Source organism: Chanodichthys erythropterus, chromosome 1 (assembly GCF_024489055.1).
Source record: "Chanodichthys erythropterus isolate Z2021 chromosome 1, ASM2448905v1, whole genome shotgun sequence".
Taxonomy (NCBI): domain Eukaryota; kingdom Metazoa; phylum Chordata; class Actinopteri; order Cypriniformes; family Xenocyprididae; genus Chanodichthys; species Chanodichthys erythropterus.
In genome coordinates this window covers 33,161,742-33,176,857 of record NC_090221.1, presented here as the reverse complement: position 1 = coordinate 33,176,857, position 15,116 = coordinate 33,161,742, and the positions used below count along the sequence as shown (strand labels likewise).

At 38.9% G+C, this 15,116-nt stretch overlaps 2 protein-coding genes across 3 annotated transcripts in view; one reads left to right on the top strand and one right to left on the bottom strand.

The window, feature by feature from the left end:
* Positions 1–11,088, top strand: part of loxl3a (lysyl oxidase-like 3a) — a 33,923-nt gene extending 22,835 nt beyond the window's left edge. For both annotated transcript variants that reach the window (XM_067383134.1, XM_067383141.1), the window contains 6 exons: positions 3,049–3,208; positions 3,329–3,572; positions 7,085–7,200; positions 9,214–9,350; positions 9,860–9,971; positions 10,166–11,088. In XM_067383134.1, coding sequence (XP_067239235.1) covers positions 3,049–3,208; positions 3,329–3,572; positions 7,085–7,200; positions 9,214–9,350; positions 9,860–9,971; positions 10,166–10,239 — 843 coding nt within the window. In that variant the 3' untranslated portion in view covers positions 10,240–11,088. The remainder of the gene's footprint in view (positions 1–3,048; positions 3,209–3,328; positions 3,573–7,084; positions 7,201–9,213; positions 9,351–9,859; positions 9,972–10,165) is intronic.
* Positions 11,089–11,601: 513 nt separating this feature from the next.
* On the bottom strand, positions 11,602–14,402 carry tubb4b (tubulin, beta 4B class IVb). The gene is made up of 4 exons (XM_067383366.1): positions 14,246–14,402; positions 13,153–13,261; positions 12,940–13,050; positions 11,602–12,809 (listed from the first exon to the last, which is right to left on the bottom strand). The coding sequence occupies exons 1-4, from the start codon at positions 14,300–14,302 to the stop codon at positions 11,749–11,751; spliced, it is 1,338 nt and encodes a 445-aa protein (XP_067239467.1). The 5' UTR covers positions 14,303–14,402; the 3' UTR covers positions 11,602–11,748.
* Between the last annotated feature and the right edge of the window lie 714 nt (positions 14,403–15,116).

Here is a 15,116-nt window from a genome sequence, read left to right as displayed (position 1 = left end):
ATTCAGCATGGATGCATTAAATTGATCAAAAGTTTATAATGTTACATACGATTTCTGTTTAAATAATTCTGTTCTTTTGAACTTTCTATTCATCAAAGAATGAATGGTTTTGCATTCTCTAGTAAATGTTTTGCGTTCCCGTGAGAAACTTTGCATTTGCTCGCAAAATGTTTGTATTCCCCAGAGAACCTTTCGAGTTTGTTCTCAAAATGTTTTGCATTCCCCGAGAAACTTTGCATTCGCTTGCAAAATGTACGCAATGGTTTGGTGAGCAAACGCAAATTTTATTGGGGGAACACAAAAGTTTTGCTGTGGAACGCAAAAGTTTTGCAAGCAAATGCAAAGTTTCTTGGGGAAACGCAAAGTTTGTTGGGAGAACGCAAAGTTTCTAGGGGAAACGCAAAGTTTCTTGGGGGAACGCAAGGTTTCTTGGGGGAACGCAAGGTTTCTTGGGGGAATGCAGAGTTTGTTGGGAGAACGCAAAGTTTCTAGGAGAAACGCAAGGTTTCTTGGGGGAACGCTAGGTTTCTTGGGGGAACGCAAGGTTTCTTGGGGGAATGCAGAGTTTGTTGGGAGAACGCAAAGTTTCTAGGAGAAACGCAAGGTTTCTTGGGGGAACGCAAAGTTTCTAGGGGAAACACAAGGTTTCTTGGGGGAACGCAAAGTTTCTAGGGGAAACGCAAGGTTTCTTAGGGGAACGCAAAGTTTCTTGGGGGAATGCAGAGTTTGTTGGGAGAACGCAAAGTTTCTAGGAGAAACGCAAGGTTTCTTGGGGGAACACAAAGTTTCTAGGGGAAACGCAAGGTTTCTTAGGGGAACGCAAAGTTTCTTGGGGGAATGCAGAGTTTGTTGGGAGAACGCAAAGTTTCTAGGAGAAACGCAAGGTTTCTTGGGGGAACACAAAGTGTGTTGGGAGAACGCAAAGTTTCTTGGGAGAATGCAAAGTTTCTAGGGGAAACGCAAGGTTTCTTAGGGAAACGCAAAGTTTCTTGGGGGAATGCAGAGTTTGTTGGGAGAACGCAAAGTTTCTAGGAGAAACGCAAGGTTTCTTGGGGGAACACAAAGTGTGTTGGGAGAACGCAAAGTTTCTTGGGAGAACGCAAAGTTTCTTGGGGAAACGCAAGGTTTCTTAGGGGAACGCAAAGTTTCTTGGGGGAATGCAGAGTTTGTTGGGAGAACGCAAAGTTTGTTGGGAGAACGCAAAGTTTCTTGGGGAAACGCAAGGTTTCTCAGGGGAACGCAAAGTTTCTTGGGGAATGCAGAGTTTGTTGGGAGAACGCAAAGTGTGTTGGGAGAACGCAAAGTTTCTTGGGAGGACGCAAGGTTTCTTAGGGGAACGCAAAGTTTCTTGGGGAATGCAGAGTTTGTTGGGAGAACGCAAAGTTTCTTGGGAGAACGCAAAGTTTCTTTTGGCTCGTTATGCAGAATGGTAAATCCTCTGAAATGCACTGCAAAAAGAAAAAAAACGATTTTTCTTTTTTTGCAGTGTAAGTGTTCACACTAACAGGAAGGCATTTATTTTCAAAAGTTTTCAACTGATTACCATAATACATTTTCAAGACAGCTGTCAGTGTGAACAGGGCATAATTCTAACACCTCTTAGCCCTGCAATACATAAACTTACCAGTAAAATGCGCCACGCTCTTTTGCCTCAGGAACTGATCACAATAACCCACTAAAATCACTACTAGCAGATATACAACTATATCTGCTAATCCAAGCATTAGCATAGCTGGGTTATCACTGTGTTTAGCCTAGTTTGCATGCTAAGCCCTTGCAGTGGGGGTCTGTCTGCAGATCCGTATGGTGGGGGGCAGGACGGATCATGAGGGTCGCGTGGAGGTTCAGGTCAAGTCCAGGTGGGGAACTATATGCAGTGACAACTGGACCACAAGAGAAGCCATGGTGGCGTGCAAACAGTTAGGCCTCAGATACTGCCTGCATGCTATCACTGTGAGTAAGAAAGGTGCTATGGGACTGACTGATCAAACATTAAAGCTTGATTGGTTTTGAAATCCCATATTAACATGATTTGTGAGGTACTCATGCATGAAGTATACACTACTGTTCAAAAGTCTGAGGTCAGTCATTCTTTTTTTTTTTATTCAGCATGGATGCATTAAATTGATCAAAAGTTTATAATGTTACATACGATTTCTGTTTAAATAATTCTGTTCTTTTGAACTTTCTATTCATCAAAGAATCCTTTTTTGATTTTTTTTTTCAAGGTTTCCACAAAAATATTAAGCGGCACAACTGTTTTCAACATTGATAATAATAAGAAATTTTTCTTAAGCACAAAATCAGCATATTAGATTCATTTCTGAAGGATTAAATTTCAAAATATATTAAAATAATTATTTTAATTTGTAACAATATTTTATAATATTACTGCTTTTACTGTATTTTTTGATCAAATAAATGCAGTCTTGATGAGAATACGAAACTTCTTTAAAAACATAAAAAAATCTTACCAACCCGAAACTTTTGAATGGTTTAGAACATAAAATATAAAGAAAATCAGACTGAGGCTACATTTCTGTAGAATTAATTTGCCACTTAGTAGACAAGAAAGCAATGAAAGTTAAAAAAGTTCAGGTAAGGTTACTAAAACGTTGAAGTGTGTTCAGTATGCTTAAAACATTAAAATTATATTTTAATAACATTAATAGCATTATTATTCCCAACAGTATATAATTATCTCTGCTTTATCCACTTTGTCCATTTTTTATTTATTTATTTTTTGATGATGATGATGATGATGATGATGATGATGAATTTTTTTGCAATTATAAGCAATTTGTTCATAGACTAAAAGTGTAAACATTGTGGCTCAAAATATGGCAGCCAACAACAATGGTTTGAGTTTGAGGCGGGACTATATGTTTGTTTGACCAGTGGAAGTATTATTATTATTTTTGCTATATTCAGATTTAATTCATGTCTAATGCTGACATTACCATGCTTTGTATTGTGTTTCTTGTTTTATCCATGTTCAATAATTTGCCATATTCATTAATCTACTGATGAACTCTCCCCTGTGTTAAGGAAACGTGGTACTGGGACAGCAGTAATGTGACGGAGATGGTTCTGAGCGGAGTGAAGTGTAAGGGAGATGAGATGACTCTGACCGACTGTCAGCATCATCCTGTCGTCAGCTGCAAAAGAGCCGGAGCGCAGTTCTCCGCTGGCGTCATTTGCTCAGACAGTGAGTGATATGCAAGTCTGTAAAGAAAAGTTTGTTAGCATGCGTTCCAAAAGAAGGATTGAAATGTTCTTCCATCATGTTTGGGTATCATTGTGGTTTCTTTCTAACAACAATCCCTAGCGGCTTCGGACCTGGTGCTGAACGCTCCGTTGGTGGAGCAGACCGTTTACATCGAGGACCGACCCCTGCACCTGTTGTACTGCGCAGCAGAGGAGAACTGCCTCACCAAATCAGCTGCTCAAGCCAACTGGCCGTACGGCCAACGTCGCCTGCTACGCTTCTCCTCCCAGATACACAACATCGGCAAGGCTGACTTCAGACCACGGCTCGGCCGCCACTCATGGGTGTGGCATGAATGCCATAGGTAAATGGAGCTCTTGTTTTGGCTGATTTTCAAGTCTCACCTGGCCGGCAGTCTATATGTCCTGCCTTGCATGTGGAGCATGTGTTTTAGACCCAAGTATGCAAATGCTTATAGCTATGCAAGTTCAATTTCATCACAAAATAGAGTGCTGCAGTGATGTATTTTTGTAGGCCAGCCAGGAAGTTGGCAACAACCTGGGTCCCTCTGATTTTTCCATTGGCTTTTAGATTATTGCAGAAAATAAGCTCAGTGACCAACAAAACTTAATGATTCTTACACGTTTTGTTCATCATGATAATCTTCACAAATTAACACAACATTTATGAATTTTTAAAAACCCTAAATACAATCACCAGAAGTAAAGTAGGCTATTAATGAACTATACCACATTCGCAAGATTTCAATGTCACCACCATCAACTCTTTTAAAAAACATTTTTTTCCTGAAAGTTTGAGTTTGAATAGTTTGCAAAAGCACAATTATAAATGCAATAAGGCTGTGAAAACGGACTAGTGAGTAGATGAGTTTACCAGAGGGTATTACTGATGTATTTTATGTCATAGAATAAAACAGGAAAATATCTTGAGCTTATGACAGACCTTATTTCAAACACCCATATTCAGGACGATGGAAGCAGAAGTGCTAAAATGCTAACTCGTTTCTGAGTTTTGGCCTACAAACACTCTACAGTATGGTTCCATATGTTAACATTAGTTAATATGAAACAAAATTAAACAATACTTTTACAGCATTTAGTAATCTTAGATCCTTGATTTATTAACACTATAATAAATATGTTCATTGTTAGTTCATGATGCCCAATGCATGGACTATTGTCAATGCATTCTTAGCATTGCCACAAGGGGCACTACAATGGGCTTTATCCATAAACTGTCTTCTTCTATGGCCTTCTGGTCTACTACTGTCATGACGACAGTTTGAAGACACTGTTGCCCACCAAGTTAAACTTAGTTAAATTGTCAACATTCAATTGAATGCCTTGGACATTTGAAGTTAAAGGGATAGTTCACCAAAATTATCCCAAGATTTACTCACCCTCAAGCCATCCTAGATATATATGACTTTCTTCTTTCAGCTGAACACAATCAGAGTTATATTAAAACATATGGTTCCTGAGTTTTTGAAATTCCAAAAAGCGCAACCATCCATCATAAAAGTAATCCATATGGCTCCAGTGGGTTAATGAATGCTTTCTGAAGTGAAGCGATGGGTTTTTGTAAGAAAAATATGTATATTTAAAACTTTATAAACTATAATCACTAGCTTCAACAACAACAGCTGTACGCAAGTCGAGTTCCAGGAGAAGAGTGACCTCTGACCTGACGCATGACATAGGATTTAGAAGTAGCCTAAGCTTAGGTCAGAGTAGACAATTTAGATTTGTTTCAAATAGAGCTGAGCAACAAACTCAAGCTCCTCTTCTCTTATATCAAAATCCTCTGACATTTCTCTTTTAAAAAATGTCTAATTCGTGACCAGTGTTTTATTTTGCTCAATTCTCTGTGCTTCCACGTTCGTCAATGCATCATGCGTCGGGTCAGAGGTCACTCTTCCCACCTGAACTAGACTACAATTGTGTTCGGCTGAAAGAAGAAAGTCATATACACCTAGGATGGCTTGAGGGTGAATAATTATGGAATAATGTTCATTTTTGGCTGAATTATTCCTTTAACTCTACCATCCCCTTTTTTATGCCACAGTTATGCAGTAATGCATGATAAGTAAACTTATGTTGCAATGCATTGGCCAAGCATTCATGTCTGCATTTGTGTATTTGCATGAAAGCACAAAGACTGGAACTTCGATTGAATTATGCTTAAATAGATTCATGTTCACTTATGGTAATGTTGTTCACTGAGAGTATTGGATTGGCTTGCTTGGTTTGAACAGAGATCTATCAGCTATGTTTTTCTTTTGAGCATCTGGCAGCTTCGCTGAATCTCCTTTTGCTCCATCCTGATCCAGCTGTAGCCCCAAGGACCCATATGGCTTTACTAACACTGAGTGCTAGTGGTCATGTCGGCTGAACGTCTGATTCCAAAGGTCATAAACTGATATAAATTTCTTCCTACAAACCAGAGCAGAGGCTTTCAGACCCTGGACAACCTACAGGGTGAATGAAAGTTCAAGCTGGCAGTCTCTGCTTTAAATGAATACACGTGTGCCGACATGATCCAGTGCTAGTTATATCAGCCTCACAGTGGTTTCTGTTCGCCATGGTAAAATCTTCAACTACGCCGAGCTGAAGTGTAGAGCATGAGCTAAGTGCTTAAATATTAATATTTTTAAGTCTGCATGGTCATAATTTCTTCGCCCTATTTTCTTTTCTTCATTTTTAAACAACTATTGCATCAGTAAAAGTACTTATTCTGTGCTTTCTGCATTAATGTCAATGATTTGAAGTCTTAAAATTGTATTTTAAAAATTGGTAAAATATTTACTCTTATTGAGATGCATTGGGGACCAAATAGCCTGGTGGCAAACCAGTTATATTTACATATAACATATATTCACATAAGGATCTAGCTTATAACTAAAAGAAACATTAAATAATAATTTCCTCCGGTGGTGGATGCGCCACCTACTGGCCAAAGTTCATAATACATGAAAACCATTAAAAACCATAAATAACCATTCATAAAAAAACATTTACTCTCCCTCATGTTATTCTGTAAATAAAAAATGTTTCCACAATTTTTACACTTACTTTAATTGTTTTTTTTTTTTAATCAAATGAGCCAGTTCACTAAAAAGAACTGGCTCAAAAATTATTAGTTCACTGATTTGGTTCTTGAGTTCGATTTGAACTGCTCAAAACCTACTTCTTCAAAGATTCTACTTTTGAATTCCAAAGAAAACTTTTTGTGTCGACTTTCCCTTTAAAGTGGCCTCTCAGTGGTGTACATCACTGCAAAGTTTGCATTCAATGGTGTAGAAGAAAATCCAATTAATTTTTACATAGTCAGTGAATTTTATACTCCCCACACCATGCATTTTTCAGATGATTTATGAATTAGTGCAGCTCTGAAAAATCTCCATTAACTTTTTGTGGTGGTCTGTGTTTACACTGCAAACTAGCAGACATCAGGTTTCTCAGTGTATGTGCCCGACACAATGATGAGGAAACCTGTTGTGTGCTCTTGCTGAAAGGACACACACACAGCTGGGATTGGGACTGAGGCCAGTGTCTGAGAGACTGGTGTTTACACTGTGGCTTCAGTTCCCTCCTACAGGCCTACAGCACTGAATCTGCTCTCCAAGGCCTTTTAAATCTTTTTTTTTTTTTTTCATCCATGAAAATGACAGATTTGTAGGTTGTAGTTTACAGGATTCAAGATAGCTTAAAATCAGTTATTGTACACAGCACATACACATTGGTACATTGATTTAGTTTTTAAAATGATATTCCATATAGCCGGTTATATTTGAATGATGATTTTTGGATGGTTTAACCCTGTAGAATTTCAGAAGACTGTGTTTATAACCTCCAGGCACTACCATAGTATGGATATCTTCACCTATTATGACCTGCTGTCTCTAAACGGAACCAAAGTGGCAGACGGACATAAAGCGAGCTTCTGCCTGGAGGACACAGCGTGCCATGAAGGTAAGACATATATATATATATATATATATATACACTGCCCTGCCAAAAAAAAAAAAAAAAGCTGTTTGGATTTAATTAGGTAAATACTTAAGAATCTATGACTGGATCATTATTACAGTGATTATTATGTTTCTAGCATGTTAAATGTTTGGCAATGGTACTTTTAACCCTTAAAGATGGAGTGTGTAGCTTTTAATTTCTTAAACAACCATGTAGGAAGACACATCATGGCCATATTCCAGGATGACAATGTCAAGATTCACTAGGGTTAAAAATGTGAAAGAATGGTTGGGAGGGAGCATGAAGAATCATTTTCACTCATGAATTTGCACCTCTGAGTCCAGACCTTAAATTCATTGTAAGTCTTTGCGATGTGCTGGAGGAGACTTTACAGAGTGCTCACTTCTTGCATTGTCAATACAAGATCTTAACCAAAAACTGATGCACCTTCTGATGGAAATAACATCACAACATTTATTTCCACCGAGAGGTGCATCATTTTTTTGGTTAAGATCTTCTATTGAAAATGCAAGAGGTGAGCACTCTGTAAAGTCTCCTCCAGCACATCCTAAAAACTTACACTGAGGTTAAGGTCAGTACCAATTCATGTGTGAAGATGATTCTTCATGCTCCCTCCCAACAATTCTTTCACAGTTTGAGCCTGATGAATTTTGACATTGTCATCCTGGAATATGGTCATGATCTTAATACATGGTTGTTTAAGAAATGAAAATGTACACACTCCATCTTTTAAGGTTAATAGAATTGTTGCCAAACATATAACATGATAGAAACATAATAATCACTGTAATAATGATCCATCCATAGACTTTTAAGTATTTGCCTATTAAAATCCGAAACAGCAACTATTTTTTTGGCCAGGCAGTGTATACATACGGAAAATACTTTTATTTTATTGAGGTCTATTTATAATGTTAGTTTTTTTGTGACAGAAATAATCAGTAGTTTTCATAAATTAGTTTTCAGGTAGTTTTGAGTTACAGGATGTTTTCATGCTACAATAAACTTTTATTTCAGTGCTATAAATTTTTTTTATTTTATTTTTTTATAATAACTGCCATACATTTAGGCTTTCATACCAAGGTAGTTGTTTATCCACTAGGGGTCTCTAGACTACTGGGTATAGTGATTCTACTTTTGAAATCTGTTTTTGGATCTTTTCTAATACCAGTACATTACAGTAAACCAAAACTTTAAATCTGCTCTGACACTTTTATATATCTGCTCTGTAATGCATACTTTAGATTTGAAGAAATTAATATTAAAGACACTAATGCCTGATTTCACAGACAAAGCTTAAAGGTTTAGTTCACCCAAAAATGAAAATTCTGTCATTAATTACTCCCATAAGACCTTCATTCATCTTCAGAGTACAAATATTTTTGATAAAATCCGATGGCTCAGTGAGGCCTCCATTGCCAGCAAGATAATTAACACTTTCAGATGCCCAAAAAGCTACTAAATCATATCTAAAACAGTTCATGTGACAACAGTGGTTCAACCTTAATGTTATGAAACAATAAGAATACTTTTTGTGTGCCAAAAAAAACAAAAAAATGACTTTATTCAATAATATCTAGTGATGGGTGATTTCAAAACACTGCTTCATGAAGCTTCGAAGCTTTACAAGTCTTGTGTTTTGAATCAGTGGTTCAGACCGTGTATGTTTAAACGTTCTGCAGATTTTAGCTTCAACACACTTGCTTAAAAGTTTCCAGTAAGTCTGAAGAACGCGATTAGCTGGTTCAGGTGTGTTTAATTAGGGTTGGAGGCTCCAACATGGAGCTAAACTCTACAGGACAATGACCCTCCAGGAACAGGTTTGGACACCCTGGTCTAGTGCATGTTTACATAGAAAAACAATGGAAAAGCAGCGTAGTGGATTGCACTACTGGTTTAAGGCGGTTTAATATAAGGCTGGTTTAAGGTGTTCTTTGCCTGGAATATTGGCATGTCTCCAGAAATACACTAGTACCACTTCCCTTGTTGCAGGTGTTTCGAAGCGCTACGAGTGTGCTAACTTTGGCGAGCAGGGCATCACAGCGGGCTGCTGGGACTTGTACAGACATGATATCGACTGCCAGTGGATTGACATCACGGATGTTAAACCAGGAAACTACATTCTACAGGTATTCACTTATGGTAATTGTCAAAGGAAGAGAAACCACTTTGGTACTTTGTTAAAAATGTATTTCCACCAGCTTGATTACACACTAACAGCAAAGGGTGTTACATGAGCAGACTTTGGTCCCGTAGGACCCCATTGTCTGGGCTTTTCAGCAGATGTCAAAGAGATGTTGCAGTTCTGCCCTCTAGTGGTGGAGATTAGTCAGCTCTCGTGCACAGTTCACCATGATGTCCAGGAATGCAAGGGTTAGAAGAGTAATAGGATTTGGTTTGATTAATGATGTAATAAACCTTAATTACACAGAGGCAGGGTGGAGGAAGGATTTTACTGGAAAAGGCCCTCCCGGATTAGGATTAACTAACAAAATGTCCAGAATACAGTCGTTCGTTTTAAAGATCTTGCTGTCACTACTTGGACACACTTTGCTGATTATGTTGTTAGCTAGATTAAATTTGATTGCAATTATGCATCCAGGTTTTCCTGTATCAGTCTTATCTTTCTCTTTCTCAGGTCATAATAAACCCCAACTTTGAGGTAGCTGAGAGTGACTTCACCAACAACGCTATGCGGTGCAACTGCAAATACGATGGCAACCGTGTCTGGTTACATAAATGTCATCTTGGTGAGACGGCTGTTGTTCACTGGGTCGTTCAGACTTGCCTGATTCTATTAAACATTTGAGGGGAATGAAATGACATGCTTGCTTAATCAGATATTTTAGCTCAGCACTAAATGCAACTGAAGTATTTTTTATTATCTTCAGGTTTCTTTTTTTTTTTTTTTTAAAAACTTAATTTGTATTATTTGTGTTTCCAGGTGATTCATTCAGTGAGGAGGCTGAGAAACAGTTTGAGCATTATCCTGGGCAGCTCAACAACAAGATCTCATAACATTTTTGTGAACAAACCCAGGGAACTGCAATAACCATGTGGCTCTGGACAAAGAGAAAATGTAATCACTTAGGCCAGGTTTCACATACAGGGCTTAGATTAAGCCAGGATTATGCCTTAGTTCAATTAGGACATTTAAGTAGCTTTTATAAACATGCCTTAGAAAAAAACACTGACATATTTTAAGATACGTCAGTGCAAGTTACGTTCAATTAAACAGCTCAAACATGGATTTCAGTCTGCGACTAAGTTTACGCATTGTTTGTGAAACCAGGGCTAAATGTTACTCATTCCCATTTGTATCCATTGCTACTGTGGTCTAATCACAAGTTGTCATGCTGGTTTTAGATTAGGTCATCAGAAAGATCATGTAGCCAAGGGCCTCAGAGACAGAACAGAGCTGTGATTGTGGTCTGGGCCTATACACTTCCTCTTGTATGAAAGCTGAACACCTCAGAGCAGACATCAGCCATTCACATGAAACACCGGTTTCATTTAATGAATTAACATGCATCAGGGAATTATAAAAGATGCTAAATGTTTACAGACTGATGGAATGGAAGGCTTCTCATACTTCACTGTTTGTGCATTTATTTTTATATTTGTGTCCATTGTATCTGTATATTTGTATATTTATGGAATGTCCTATAATCATGTTTGTAAAATATATACAAATCTGCACTCATGCCATTTAAGTTCTTCTCTGCTGACGTTCAGATCTAAACTAGAAAAAGACCTGTATAAAAGGAACATAAAAGTTGAACATTTCTCAAAGCTGGAATCAAAATGGAAACCAGATGACTTCAGGAAATTGGACTGAAAACACTACATTGATACAGGACAAACAGACCGTCACAAATGTGACTAGAGCTTCGTCTCATTTCAGAGGCTGCATAGGTCTTCAAGGGTGTCTTATTTAAAAGTAACCATAAAATTGAGGTCATTTGTTTTACTTTGCAATCAAAAAGTTATTTTAAAATGAGACCGCCTCAATGACACATGCAGTCTTCAAATGCGACCTCCGGAGGATGCAGCTTGAGAATACGGGTTGGCATTTTATGCCAACACTATTATTGTACCTTTCCGGTCTTACGGACTAGGAATTTAGATTGAATTTAGAGCCACTGAAACACTAGCACAGTGTTTTCTACAACCACTTTTGAGTGGTCACAAGAAATCAATTATGGTACTAAATGACATGGGCAGTTAAACTACTTGCAAAACCTTAAATCTAGTGGTTATATGTAGAACTGCAAAGAGTTCAGACCTGACCATTTCAGGGCTCAATTAAAATAGAATTTAACTTATACCAGTCTTGTAAGACCTTCCCTTGTGAAGAATAGAGAAACACCACTAAACCAGTTAAATTCTTGTATTTGTTTTATTAACATTTACATGAAAAAGGAACTGAAGGTTTTAAGTGACAGAAAATGCAGTAAGAAAAATTTAAACAAGCGACAAATTTTGAAAAAGGAAAAAAACAAAAACATGGAAAACAGAAGTGTTAACTTATGCAAGCTCCTCTTCACCCTCCTCCTCAAACTCTCCTTCCTCCTCAGCGGTGGCATCCTGGTACTGCTGGTACTCGGACACCAGGTCGTTCATGTTGCTCTCAGCCTCTGTGAACTCCATCTCGTCCATGCCCTCTCCCGTGTACCAATGCAGAAAAGCCTTGCGCCTGAACATGGCCGTGAACTGCTCAGAAATTCTCTTGAACAGCTCCTGGATGGCAGTGCTGTTGCCGATGAAGGTGGCGGCCATTTTGAGACCACGAGGTGGAATGTCGCAGACGGCGGTCTTGACGTTGTTGGGGATCCATTCTACGAAGTAGCTGCTGTTCTTGTTCTGTACATTGAGCATCTGCTCATCCACCTCCTTCATGGACATACGGCCACGGAATACGGCTGCAACGGTCAGGTAGCGGCCGTGACGGGGGTCGCAGGCGGCCATCATGTTTTTGGCGTCGAACATTTGCTGGGTGAGCTCGGGAACAGTCAGGGCGCGGTACTGCTGGCTGCCTCTGCTGGTCAGAGGAGCGAAGCCAGGCATGAAGAAGTGCAGACGGGGGAAGGGCACCATGTTCACTGCCAGTTTACGAAGATCTGCGTTCAACTGACCGGGGAACCTCAGGCAGGTAGTGACGCCGCTCATGGTGGCAGAAACGAGGTGGTTGAGGTCACCATAAGTAGGTGTTGTGAGTTTGAGAGTACGGAAGCAGATGTCATAAAGGGCTTCGTTATCGATACAGTAGGTCTCATCTGTGTTTTCCACCAGCTGATGGACAGACAGTGTGGCATTGTAGGGCTCTACCACTGTGTCTGAGACTTTAGGAGAAGGCACCACACTGAAGGTGTTCATGATACGGTCAGGGTACTCTTCACGGATTTTGCTAATGAGGAGGGTACCCATACCGGACCCTGTACCTCCACCCAAGGAGTGAGTGAGCTGGAAGCCCTGCAGACAGTCACAGCTCTCCGCCTCTTTCCGAACCACATCCAAAACTGAGTCAACCAGCTCAGCTCCTTCAGTATAATGGCCCTTAGCCCAGTTGTTTCCAGCACCACTCTGGCCTATCGGATGACAAAACATGGTTCGGAGTTTAGTTACTTCTACACAAAAGAGAACTAGAGCCATATCAGGTCACAATTTGCCATTCAAATTTTGCCAACCATCACTCTGGTACATATAAATAAAAATTACCAAAAACAAAGTTGTCTGGTCTGAAGATCTGACCAAATGGACCGGACCTCACAGAGTCCATTGTACCAGGCTCCAAATCCACCAGTACAGCACGTGGAACATACTTTCCACCTGAAATTACAAAGTCCAGAACAAATCAAATGCCATATAATGCACATATACAATACAGCTTTGTCAAGTAAAAGAATACAAAAGGCATTAAATTTTGCTCACCTGAGGCTTCGTTATAATAAACGTTAATTCTGTCCAGTTGAAGGTCACTGTCGCCATGGTAACTGCCTGTTGGGTCAATTCCATGCTCATCACTAATGACTTCCCAGAACTGAAATAAGAGGGATTCAAAAGCAGACTCAGTCAAAAGACACATTTATTTCTCCCATTCAAATTTAGTTGACTTTTTTTTGGACCATGACATGAGCATTTGTATGAAAGGCAAAATAAAATAAAGATTAAAAACCAGGTTAATCTAATATTGAATAGCCAGAGCTTCCCGTTACATGGACTCCACAATTGTAAAATGGAGTTTGCCAAGTCACCGGGGCCATTTTACGCCACCGGGGAGCTTAAAGTAACAGCGACGTAGTACCACTAATGTCCTGAATTTTAACTTTGGGTATTGCACAATGATATGAAGTGATTCAAATCCGGTCTCTGCATGGGGTCAGGGAGTTTTCTGCGACATGATATTAGCGTTCCCGCACTTTTCCATGAGCTGAACCAGATACAACCGGCCACATTACGACACGTGATTCTTCCAAGTGAATCGATTCGTTCGAACGGTTCATTTTCATCCACTCGCATGCGTCACGACTCCCCTACACTCGAATAGCAACCGTTGGGGAGCGAATCTCGAGCTAGTCGGCTCAATCAAATCAGCATAAAAGAATCGACTCGCGTGCGAATCGGACACTACGCCGGTTCGGCGCGGCCAACACCCTAAAACTAACGCATTGTTTCACCATTACTTCATTCAAATCGTGTTGATTTTATGGTTTAAGAAAAAAATAAATAAATAAAAAAAATAAAAATCCCAAGTCATTTTTCGTCGATTCTTATTTGATGACTCAAAATATCAGATTTAAAAACTTGTTGCGTGCAAGTACGTTATTGAAGATTAAAAGGAAGAAAAAAACCCACCACCACAAGTCAGCCTATTTGAAATACTAACTATGAAACAACAATCATTTAAACTATCACAATTAACGTTACGGTTCTAAAAGCCGCGAGGATTAACTTAGCTTCCCCCCAAAAGGTAACTTACTTAAAATATTACAATTAAAAATACATAGATTAGTTCAGTTCTTACCTTGGCACCAATCTGGTTGCCGCACTGTCCAGCCTGTAAATGCACAATCTCCCTCATTCTTGCTTGTTTTGTTTGCTTAACAACCCAAAATCACTGAAACTAACGCCTTCTAACTCAAAAGCCTTGACAATGAGATCGTAAAATGAGATGTGCTCCTACTTATTCAGTCTGGAGAAATCACCTACATTTCCATCATTCTTATTGGTTGCTATGCGCCCTTTCCAGCACTCTCATTGGGCCCTTTGTGTAATCATTTTTATGATTGGTTTATGCTGACGGAGGCATCACTAGGCAGGCTTTATGGCCATTGGCTAGAAGAGCGGTTATAACGGCTCTCGACATTCAAAACGCTTATCTAAAAAAATTTATGAAGAAGGAGGGGCTGCAGGGATATTTTCCAAAACTTGTTTACTTGTAGAGGACAATTAAAACCAAATTGAAGCGGTTTAGACAGTTTAACCCTTCCATTTGTTTACCATCACCATTACAAGGTGCTAATTCATTTATATGACAGTGATAAAAAAATAAATAAAACCTCTGATAGGTTTAAACCATATCTAGGAACCTAATTTTGTGTAAATTAAGAAAAAGTTGTGAGTATAGACATGTAATCCAGTCACTGAGCATTACTGTTGTGTACATGAGTATTGACCATTCAGCTGAAGATAAATCTTTTCAAAAAAAATTCCTGATAAATTTATTTTTAGCATTGTAAAGGTAAGCGGGGCTGGTAGGTCACTTTTAAAATGTATTTCACTACAGATTACAAAATACATGCTTTAAACAGTAATTTGTAACGTATTTTGTTAATTACCCAAGTTTTGGAATACTAATAAATATGTAACATAAAAACAAGGCAATTGCTAGTTTT

Coding starts and splice junctions, on each gene's coding strand:
- tubb4b (XM_067383366.1), bottom strand. CDS start 14,302: ATGAGGGAGATTGTGCATTTACAGGCTGGACAGTGCGGCAACCAGATT. Junction 13,262..14,245: donor GCAACCAGATTGGTGCCAAG/GTAAGAACTGAA, acceptor CTCTTATTTCAG/TTCTGGGAAGTCATTAGTGA. Junction 12,810..12,939: donor ACCAGACAACTTTGTTTTTG/GTAATTTTTATT, acceptor GTCATCCGATAG/GCCAGAGTGGTGCTGGAAAC.